General features: G+C 43.6%; 1 protein-coding gene across 1 annotated transcript in view; it reads right to left on the reverse strand.

The window, feature by feature from the left end:
• Positions 1 to 12141, reverse strand: part of thsd7aa (thrombospondin, type I, domain containing 7Aa) — a 148569-nt gene that overhangs the window by 56643 nt on the left and 79785 nt on the right. The window contains 1 exon segment of the mRNA XM_061664897.1: positions 6465 to 6659. Within this exon segment, the coding sequence (XP_061520881.1) occupies positions 6465 to 6659 (195 nt within the window).

Below are 12141 nucleotides of genomic sequence, written 5' to 3' on the forward strand. Positions count from 1 at the left end.
CAACAAGCCCAGTCTATAGACTTTCTTCTATTTTATATGTGTATATAATTGGCTGGCGATCAGTTCAGGGTGTACCCCGCTTCTTGCCCAGAGTCAGCTTGGATAGGTTCCAGCACCCCCGCGACCCTAGTGCGGATAAGCGGTATGGAAAATGGATGGATGGATAACAACACTAGTGAGGATAAGCGGAACAGAAGATGGACGGATATATGCATAGTAGGTTAATTGAAGAGTCTAAATTGCCCGTAGGTGTGAATGTGAGTGCGAATGGTTGTTTATATCTGCCCCGCGACTGGCTGATGACCATTTCAGGGTGTACCCCGCCTCTCGCCCAGAGTCAGTTTGGATAGGCTCTAGGACCCCCACGACCCTAGTGCGGATAAGCGGTATGGAAAATGGATGGATGGATAATAATAATAGGAACCTCGCAGTAGTCGCTGCTAGGGCCCTAATACAGTTTTTCTCAGTTGCTTTGGTACATTTCTCAGATCAGAATTGAAATTCTCAAAATTACTTGTTCAATATTCACATCATTGAGTCAATGGTGCACATCAAAAAAGCTGTTTCTCATTTCTTTGAACAAGTTGCAAATGATTTGGTACACCTATGCAAATGATTATGAACAATTCTCTGCTGTTTATTACATGACCAATTGCTTGTGTCATCCATCCATCCATCAATTTTCTGTACCGCTTATCCTCACTGGGGTCGCGGGCGTGCTGGAGCCTATCCCAGCTATTTTTGGGCAAAAGGCGGGGTACAACCTTAACTGGGTTAGGGTTAGGCAAACCAGGCAGGGACGAAACCCCCACAGCAGGCCCCACAGCCCGCCGTCGCCCACCCAGCCCCCCCACTAGAAGAGGTGACCGCAGTGGGACGCAAGGAATGGAGAGAAGAGGAGGAAGCAGGCCCGAGGAGCATCAAGCCAACTGTATTTCTATGATGATTTCTATACTTACCATCCATCCATTTTCTGTACCGCTTATCCTCACTAGGGTCGCGGGCGTGCTGGAGCCTATCCCAGCTATCTTTGAACGAGAGGCGGGGTACACCCTGAACTGGTAACCAGCCAATCGCAGGGCACAACAAAATAAACAACCATTCGCACTCACATTCACACCTATGGGCAATTTAGAGTCTTCAATCAACCTACCATGGATGATTTTTGGATGTGGGAGGAAAGAAACCGAAGTGCCCGGAGAAAACCCACGCAGGCACGGGGAGAACATGCAAACTCCGGATTTGAACCCGGGTCCTCAGTACTGTGAGGCAGTGTTACACTGACAACAGGACTAAGCAATTTGACTGTCTTATCCGTACACAATGACACACAGACTTGTCATTCTGATGGTACTGACATGTTCATTGAAGCAGATATTTAGTTTTGAGAGGTAACAAAGGATTTTGAGCAAGAGATTGACTTTTCCAGGTAGTCCATAGTGTTTTGCTATTTGTATGACTTGTTTTGAGAAATTAACTTCTTGTTGTGCAAATTTAAAGATTGATTCGAGAAATGTACCAAAGCGAATGAGAAAAATATTCTCAGTAACTGATTGAAAGTGTCTCACTGAATATTTCTATGGTTAACCTTTTGTGAAATTTTCCAGGAAATTTCTATAATTTACCAGAAATGTTCCATTATATATCTGTCAAATGGTTTAGGAACTAATGAAGCTAAATATGCATACAATATCATGGAAAAGTTTATTTATTTCCATAATTCCATTCAAAAAGTTAAACTTTCATAGATGATAGATACAGGGCCCACAATTTAAACAATTTCAAGTATTTATTTGTTTATTTTTTACATAATTTGGGCTTTCAGTTCATAAAACCCACGAAATCAGGAATTTAAAAATATAGACTATTGTGAAGAAATCAGCCCAAATTTTGCAGGACATAAATGCTGTAAACGGAGTGTCACACACTAATCATCTACTAAACTCAAAGCACCTGCACGGGTTTCCCCAGGTGTCATTAAATTGCTTCAGTTTTGTTCAATTGTCTCTGTTGGGTTCAATATGGGGAAGACTGCAGACTTGACAATTGGCCAGAAGACCATCATTGATACCCTCCATAGGATGGGTAAGCCACAAAAGTTCATAGCAAATAAGGCTGGCTATTCACAGAGTGCTGTGACCAAGCATATCAATGGAAAGTCTCCTGGAAGGACAAAATGTGCCAGGAGAAGATGCAGATCCAGAAAAAGTGGAATGAGGCGGAAGTCAAAGCTTCAAAACCACCACATTCAGACACATGCGGGAGATGGCTTACAACTGTCGAGTTCCTCGGGTCAAGCCACTTCTGTGCCTGATTCAACTAGGCCAAGGAGAAGGACTGGACTGTTGGCCAGTGGTTCAAGTTCCTCGTTTTCCGATGAAAGTAAAGTGTACCTTTCATTCGGGAATCAATGTCCAAGGGTTTGGAGGAAGAGGATGCTAAATGCACGTCCCCAGTAGGTATATAGTTCCGGTATGTGCATTGTGCAAAACAACATCGGTTTGGCTAAGGACCCCCAAAAATGGCACCTATGAAGAGACACGCTTACGAAGCACAGTTTAAACTGCAAGCTATCAGTTACGCGGAGGAACATGGGAATCGAGCAGCTGCGAGAGAATTCAAGCTCAACGAATCCATGGTTTTCAAGTGGAGGAAGCAGGAAAATGAGCTTCGCCAAGTCAAGAAGACGGAGCTGAGTGGCCCGAGTTGGAAGACCAACTCGAGCAATGGATTAATTAGCAAAGAACAGTCGGGAGAAGCGTCTCTACAGTCACCATTCGACTGAGTGCAATTACTCGGAGCTTGCCATCATTTCAGGAGGCTTGACAAAGGAACTCCAACCGCTGGACATCGGTGTAAACAGGGCGTTCAAAGTGAAGTTGCGAGCGGCGTGGGATCCATGGATGACAGATGGCGTACACAGCTTTACTAAGACTAGGAGGCAGCGCTGGGCGAGTTACGCCAAAATTTGTGAATGGATTGCGAATGTTTCGGCTAACGTGTCTCCTTGCACTGTTGTTCGAGCTTTCGTAAAAGCCGCCATCATTTCTGAGGAGCCGCACGGCAACGAGACTGACTCCGACAATTACGAGAGGGAACCTGCCGTGTTTGATGGAGAACTTGCCCAGCTGTTCGTTTCGGATACAGAAGATGAGGACTTTGATGGATTTGTGGATGAGGATTGATCCAAAAATAACGTGAGTACATTGTTAAATACTTCGATAAAGTACAACCGAACTCAGTTTTGCTCCCGCTGCCTTTTTAAAAACATTGTTTTAGAGTGCATCCATGATACCGTATGTTTTAAGCTAGTGTATGTTTTACCATGCCTGCGCCCAATAATACGGTGCGCCTTATGTATGTGTTAAATACACAAATAGACCCCTTAATTAAGACTACGCCTTTTAATACGATTCGCCTTATGGTCATGAAACTACAGTAATAAAAAAAATTTAATTCCTGATTTCATGGGTTTTATGAGCTGGAAGCCCAAATTATGTAAAATATCAGAATCATCTTTATTTGCCAAGTATGTCCAAAAAATACACAAGAAATTTGTCTCCGGTAATTGGAGCCGCTCTAGTACGACAACAGACAGTCAATTGACAGAGAAGACGTTTGAAGCATAAAGACATTGAGAAAAACAGTCACTGAGCAATAAAGGGTTAATAGTTATCTGGTAATGCCGGTACATCTTTATTTTTTTATTTTTTTTTGACAATAGTACAAAGATGCAGAGTCCTCTAGCACTTAGAACAGTTCGAATGACTAATATTGCAATAGTCCAGTCCAATGACCATTGTGCAAAGGGCGCACTTCAAGTACTTCGAATACTACGATAGTCTGGGACAATTTTGATTGTGCAAATGTTGCAGATACTCCTCAGTCAGTGTGCAAATGGAGCAGATGCTACTGTGGCGTGAGTGGCCAGTATTGGTCAACAACAGATATGCAAATAGTGCAGCGTGGTGAGACCAGTACAGTGAGTGCATGAGTAATATATAATTGGCCCGACAAAAATGTGACAACAAACTCAAGACAAAAGGAAAAAAATTGCCAACATGTTGCAATGTAATTGTAGGTTAGGTGTTTAAGAAGTTGATTGCAAGAGGGAAGAAATCTGTTTGAATGTCTGCTAGTTCTAGTTTGCATTGATCGGTAGCGCCTACCTGAGGGAAGGAGCTGGAAGAGCTGAAATTGTTTAAATTGTGAGCCCTGAATCTGTAATCTCTGAAAGTTTAACTTTGGGAATGGAATTATGGAAATAAATAAACTTTTCCATGATATTCACTTTTTTTTAGAAAGGATCTTTATATGTAAGTCTGACAAATTGCTGGTGTGAACATGCCAGAAACAGCATGTTGCACAACGTGTTCCAGAAGTGCGAAAATAGCTGTTACAATCACATTGGGTCCAAAAAAAAAAGAAATTCAATTTGGGAGAACTGCCAAGCCAGGCGCCAACCATCTGTGGGTCGTGTTATCGGAATAAGTATGTTGGGATGTAAAACACTGCGATTGGCTGGCAACCAGTACAGGGTGTACCCCGCCTCCTGCCCGAAGATAACTGGGATAGGCTCCAGCACTCCCGTGACCCTAGTGAGGAGAAGCGGCTCAGAAAATGGACGGATGGATGTAGGCATGTAAAACAAGACAGTTCTATCTGTGTAAATCAAGCATTATTTAGATATAAGCTACTCACATTATGGTCTACGATAGTGTACGAGTTTCCGATGTCAATCCATCTCAAGCTACTGGGGCGCCATCTGACTGAAAAATAACCTCCCTTTTTTTTTTTAACCTGTCCTGTTCAGCTGCACGGCCATGCAGGATGGTGGATCTGTATGCCTTTTGTGCTGGGATAGTTTTGCTATGCAAAAGGGGAGTTTGAAATACTCCCTCTGCTTATTTTTTTATTTATTAATTATTCTGATGTTAATTGACAATGCACCCCGACAGAAAAAGGGTTTTAGGGGACAGACAGAGGGACCGAACGGACAAGGGGAATAGGGGTGCGAACCACAGCAGAACAATAGTCAGACAGTCTAGATATTTTAGCACAAGTAATATTACAACAGTCAAATCATATTCTTATTTGTGGATTGGGGGTGGCGGGGTGGGGTGAAGCCGGCGAGGGCATGCGACAACTAACCAATAGAACAAGATGACAGAGGACAGAAAAGGGGAGGATAGGACAGGATGTGGGAAATGAGCAAGGCAGTGCTACTGATGAGTGGTGCGTTGGGATGCTTTTATAGTGTCTAAACACCAACCTGTGAGTTGATATGCTATTAGTGAATGAACACCACATCACATGCATGTTAGTCAACCGGTGTACGAAGCTGCTGAAGGGTGGGCCTTGCCCCCTCCACCTGCAAGGGGAGGCCATGGCAGCGAGCCCATCTCGCGGGGGACCCAGCCAGGAGGACGCTACCTACTATCCAGAACCCAGGGGTCCCCTAGTCCAACCGAAGCACCCCGACCAGCTTCGGGCTTGTGTAACAATTCAATCTAAATAATTAGAATAAAACCATAATAGTGAATGAGTTCGGTACTGGTACTTTTCAAGGTTAAAATTTCATGAAAAGTTTTTACTTTTTAAAGATGAAAGGATAGCAGTGTTGCCCCCCCCCCCCCCCCGTTATGTTCAGCAATTCAACCCGGCTTTTTATTTTAACACATTTGGAAAGTTAACATTCACTGAGACAATTTCACCATCACAACAACAAGAGTGACTGCCGTTGAAAAGCTCTGTCTCCCTCTGCCTCTCCCTGTCCGACTCATTACCCCAAACGCATAAGTGGTGCGTGCATAGAGTCCATTCCCGTAATACCAAAGACTCTGTGCTTCAACTATGAAGAGCTTGGATTTGGCTGGGCCAACAAATCAATGGAAAAATATTGGGTGAAGGTAACTTTGTATGCCCTCACTACATTCTAAAACAGCTTACGTTAAAGTACTAAAAACTGGAAATATCAATGATAGTAATGAAGAACCATGAATAGAAGTCAACACGAGTTCCATCCATTTTCTGTACCGCTTCTCCTCACTAGGGTCGCAGACGTGCTGGAGCCTATGCCAGCTATCTTCGCGCGAGAGGCGGGCTACACCCTGAACTGGTCGCCAGCCAATCGCAGGGCACATAGAAACAAACAACCATTCCCACTCACATTCACACCTACAGACAATTTACAGACTTCAATCAACCTACCGCACAAATTTCTTGGGGGGGATGTGGTAGGAAACCGGAGTACCTGGAGAAAACCTACGCAGGCACGGGGAGTACATGCAAAATCCACACAGGTGGGGCCAGGGATTGAACCCCGGTCCTCAGAACTGTGAGGCAGATGTGCTAACCAGTCTTTCACCGTGCTGCCTTCCTTAATTATTATATGGAATAATCAAACTGTTTGCATGTTATGAAATTTTCCCAGGTTCAAATGAGTTCTGAGTGTAGACTCCTACCCTCTCCTGCATTGTAGGCCAAAATGGAGCGTGCTCTGGTCTGCTTGCCCTCTGTATTTTTTCCAGAGCAGGTGTGGGAGCAGAGGGACCACAGGGTCCAAGGACTGAGGGCACAGTCCTTTGGGCAAGGCACCTCACAGATGACTGGCATAGGCAGGATGGCATCGCGGCAGAGTTGTCTCTCTACATGTTCACCTGGTGACAAAAAGGCTCCGGTTAAGTACAGTATCATTGTGGTGTTTGTAAAGAAAGCAATCGGCTTTTGTAATCTGATTTATATTATGCCTATTTACCTTCGAGGACACTATTATGAGCAATTGTGGATTCATTTTCTTTCTCAGGAAACAACTGTGTATTGGTTGAGAGGTGACTTTATAAAATTTAATTGAATGAACATTACAGTCTATTCTTGTATGTCGTCATCCAGTGTTTGTTTAGCATTTAGCGTTTGTGTTATGATTGACAAGAAGACCACATTCTAGAGTCTTTGGGCCTGATTTACTAAATGGCAAAAAAGCAGGTGCTAAATTGTGTGCTCACGCTAACAAACTGCATGCGCTGTTGTCAGGCATGTTGTGCGGGACTTGTTACTGTAAGATTGTGATCTTTTACCAAGCACTGCCGGTGGAAAATGTAGTTTGAAGTGATCGAATCGTGTTAGCGGAAGACAGGCATATTACCGAGTTGCAGAAAATAAATCTGCCACAATAGTTTTGGTGAAGACAGCAACCTTATAGAAGCCATGTTTTGTATGGTTAAACGCATTCCGAGTGCCACCCCCTGTGTAACGTTGTGTTTCAAATTTGGACAGCGCATCCAAAAATCTGCTCTGATAGGGGGGCCGCACTACACAACTGTCACAGTGCACTGAAATGACCCAGACATAAGAAAATGTCGTTGAAAGGAGTTTTGTAAGTGACTGTCCCCAAGTCAAACCTTAGATCATTCAGAATCTCAAAAATTTGATTTTTTTAAAACTATAACTCTCATTTTGCCTGGACTGCCATGCCATTCGAGACGCGATGTTTAAAGACGCAAATTCGGCTAAGTTTTAATCAATCACATTGCAAAATAATTGAGGGTCATTTTATGGTCAGAGACTGCACGATTAGGCAGATCCTTCAGATAAATATAAGAATGCGTGCTAAGGTAGTAAAATTGTGCATTCTGCCAAAGAAGGATGTCTGTTTTCTAACCAAAATTGTACTTGTAAATATGATCCGCTTAGATAGCACTTTTACATCTTCAAGGTACAAAAGCTACTTTTACAATGTCAAAAAGTATACTATTTAGTTGTGTTTATATACAACAGCATAGAAACATTTTAAATTTACCTGATATATTTGGGCAATCTACTGTTGCCTTTATCACAGGGTCACTGTGATGTTTCTTGCTTAGTTGTTTTTGAAAAGTTTATTTCATGGAACGTGTCAGGTTAAATGTCTCTGTGCTTCAGTCTTGTTTCTTCTTGTGATCAACAGCATTTCAATTTTCAGAGGCAGGAGTTGTGCTCATGATCAAAATAATGACATTAATAGTTGTTGTTGTGTTAAAAAAGAAATTGGATCTTGCTAGTTTCTGGATTTGTTATGAGTTAGTTAGAAGATAAGGAAATGTTAATAAAAGATAATTACATATTTATTCCATGTGAAGCATATGAAAAACATCTCCCTAAAAACTTTCATTTTCATCTGGGTTAATGTACAGAATGTAAAATGGTCCTAACATATACCTGTAGGAGGCATTTGTGGTCTTTTGAAGGATTAGGACTAAGAGAGGTGATGTTGAGTAGCGAATGCTACCATTACTGACTGAGCGAGGCAGGCTGTCGTTCCATTTCGTCACATCACCGTAGCACCATATCTATGAAAATCTCATTGTAAAGGCTTGCAAGAATGTCAAATTGTGTTGTGAATGACACACAAACACACACACACACACACCTCAGGGGAAATAGTAATCAATTTCCATCAGGAAGAGACAACAGGAGATCAATAAGTCACCAGTGAGGAGAAACTGAGGGGTATTCTTGGTGAAGGTGCTTGGCAATAGCGCAAATCTGTAATTGAAGGTTTCCCCGTGCTAGATAATGGTTGTCATTCCAGTGTCATTCCATCTAATTCAGGATGCATCTTCGGAATTTCATGCATCAGTTGACCTACAAATTATCCTCAATTTTGAAATAGTCTGAATTCTTAAATTTATCAAATCAATGTTTCCACCCAATAAACAAATACTTTACTGGGAATACTGTTGACATAAGGCTTTTCTTAATGAATCTGTTAAATCGATTCAACACATCGCATGATGCATGCACTGAGCTTAGATGACATTTGTCCCCTCTTACATTCTCCTCTGCTTGTCCAACAGGTTCAGATGGAGCTTTGAGTTGTTGGATGGGTGTAATTGTCTCTTTCACTGCTCCCTGGGTTGAGGGCCAGCTGGCATCACTTAATACATTCGAGATGACTTTGAACACTGCGTGAGATGCTTCTGTTTCTTCTTTTTATTTCCCTTATGTTAACTGTGGAATTTCACTAATGCCTCGAAAGACAAATTTATAAAAGACTAACAATGGCTTCTACTAAGAACTATTAAATGGGACAACCAAAAGACAATTTCAGGTCATGGGGGATGCCATTTTGTAATAAACTGATCATGTTATTATGAAGGTTGAACTTATTACTGATCATGCTGATCATGTTATTATGAAGGTTGAACTTATTACTGAAAATTATAAACAGTATTGAAAATTGATGGTGGCTGTTTTCTACAACGCTTATCAGACAGATGGACAGATATAGACCTCGAGTGGTACCAGCGCCTTTGCCTTTTCTCTGCAGCTCACTTTATCTTCATTCATCAATTTAAAAAAAAAAAAAAAAAAGACAATTACCTTCTCTGTCATCAATTCTACCCCAAGTGTTTTGTTATCTGAGGGGTTTTTAGTTGAGTCCTTCTAAGAATGGTGGCCCTTACTGGTCTGTGGTGCACATATGCTACTCCTGACCTCTTTTGCTAATGTGTTTATTATTGACTGTGTTGATTGTGTTAACAGAAATACATACATAAGTTAAATATATACTATTGTTTTTTTTCTTAATTCTACAAATCATTTTGGTGGTGGGTGCCATATTTTTTTGCTTGAGCACTGCCTCCAAAAATGTCTGTGCACTTCGCAGGGTCTGGTCTGGACCCGAGTCAGTCACAGACCACATATAGAGACAAACTTATTTCCACTCAAATTCACACCATCACTGAGTGTGAATTCTCACAGCCTGGGCCAAGGTCAGGTGATTGAACCACTAAACCATCACTAAAAATGTAAAAAAAAAAAAAATATTACATGGTCAATTTTAATAATGGAACACTTTGCCAGCAACTACCTTCTGACCCTTTTAAATCCACCATGTGTTGCTATGGCTAGCAGTGTGAGAATTGTAATTTATTTCATTTAGAGTATATCCATCCATTCAGAAACCATACGCAGAATTTTTAAGTCAAGCTCGTGAAGGTCAGCTGAAGCATCAACTTGTTGATTGTATGTCGAGAGCATCTCAAAGCTCCTGTTGCAAGGATTAATTTTTTGTAAATTTTTGTCCATCCATCCATCCATTTTCTACCGCTTATCCGGGTCAGGTCGGGACTTCCCTCTCCCCAGCCACTTCATCCAGCTCTTCCGGGGGGATCCCGAGGCATTCCCAGGCCAGCCGAGAGACGTAGTCTCTCCACCATGTCCTGGGTCGTCCCCAGGGTCTTCTTCCGGTGGGACGTGCCCGGAACACCTCACCGGGGAGGCGTCAGGGAGGCATCCGAATCAGATGCCCCAGCCACCTCATCTGGCTCCTCTCGATGTGGAGGAACAGCGGCTCGACTCTGAGATCCTCCCGGATGACCGAGCTTCTCACCCTCTCTCTAAGGGGGAGCCCGGACACCCTGCGGAGGAAACTCATTTCGGCTGCTTGTATCGGGATCTTGTTCCTTCGGTCACGACCCACAGCTCGTGACCATAGGTGAGGGTAGGAACGTAGATCGACTGGTAAACCAAGAGCTTCGCCTTTCGGCTTAGCTCCTTCTTTACCACAACGGGCCGATACAAAGTCTGCATCACTGCAGACGCTGCACCGATCCGCCTGTCGTTCTCCCATTACATTCTTCCCTCACTCGTGAATAAGACCCCAAGATACATAAACTCCTCCAGTTGGGGGAGGATCTCATCCTCGACCTGGAGAGGGCATGCCACCCTTTTCCGACTTAGGACCATGCTCTTAGATTTAGAGGTGCTGATTCTCATCCCAGCCGCTTCACACTCTGCTGCGAACCGCTCCAGTGAGAGTTGGAGATCACGGCTTGATGAAGCCAACAGAACCACATCGTCTGCAAAAAGGAGAGATGCAATACTGAGGCCACCAAACCGGACCCCCTCTACGCCTCGGCTGCGCTTAGAAATTCTGTCCATAAAAGTTACGAACAGAATAAAAGTTATGAACAGAATCGGTGACCTTGGCGGAGTCCAACCCTCACCGGAAACGAGTCCGACTTACTGCCGGACATGCGGACCAAACTCTGACTCCGGTCGTACAGGGAACGAACAGCCCGTATCACGGGGTTCGGTACCCCATACTCCCGAAGCACCCCCCACAGGACCACCCGAGGGACACGGTCGAACGCCTTCTCCAAGTCGACAAAACACATGTAGACTGGTTGGGCAAACTCCCATGCACCCTCGAGGATCCTGGCGAGGGTGTAGAGCTGGTCCACTGTTCCACGGCCAGGACGAAAACCACACTGCTCCTCCTCGATCTGAGCTTCGACTTCCCGATGGACCCTCCTCTCCAGCACCCCTGAATAGACCTTACCAGGAAGGCTGAGGAGTGTGATCCCCCTGTAGTTGGAACACACCCTCCGGTCCCCTTTCTTAAAAAGGTGGACCACCATCCCAGTTTCCCCATCCAGAGGCACTGTCAATTATGTCCACGCAATGTTGCAGAGTCGTATCAACCAGGACAGCCCCACAACATCCAGAGCCTTTAGGAAATCCCGGACGAATCTCATCCACCTCCGGGGCCTTGCCACCAAAGAGCTTTTTAACCACCTCGGTGACCTCAACCCCAGATATAGGAGAGCCTGCCTCAGAGACTCCAGATTCTGCTTCCTCATGGGAAGGCGTGTCAGTGGCATTGAGGAAGTCTTCAAAGTATTCTCCCCACCGACTCACAACGTCCCGAGTCGATTTCAGCAGTGCCCATCCCCACGATACACAGTGTTGATGGTGCACTGCTTCCCCCTCCTGAGACGCCAGATGTTGGACCAGAATTTCCTCGAAGCCGTCCGGAAGTCTTTCTCCATGGCCTCACCGAACTCCTCCCATGCCCGAGTTTTTGCTTCAGCGACCAACAAAGCTGCATTCCGCTTGGCCAGCCGGTACCCATCAGCTGCCTATTTATTTATTTATTTTAATTATTAATGAATTATTTGTTTTAATACACATTATACTGTTATATTATTTTGATTGACTTCTAATGTTTTGATTATTTAGTGTTGACCTTTAGGTAGTAAGAAAGTGAAAGGATGGATGGATAGTTAGGATGTAATAATGTTTGTTAATTTTCCTTTTTTATGTGATTAACAATAGATTAATATAATCCAAAGGGGGGAGCTGTGTTGTAAAATGTAT

The sequence above is a fragment of the Phycodurus eques genome, chromosome 20, assembly GCF_024500275.1.
Source record: "Phycodurus eques isolate BA_2022a chromosome 20, UOR_Pequ_1.1, whole genome shotgun sequence".
NCBI classification, from domain to species: Eukaryota; Metazoa; Chordata; class Actinopteri; order Syngnathiformes; family Syngnathidae; genus Phycodurus; species Phycodurus eques.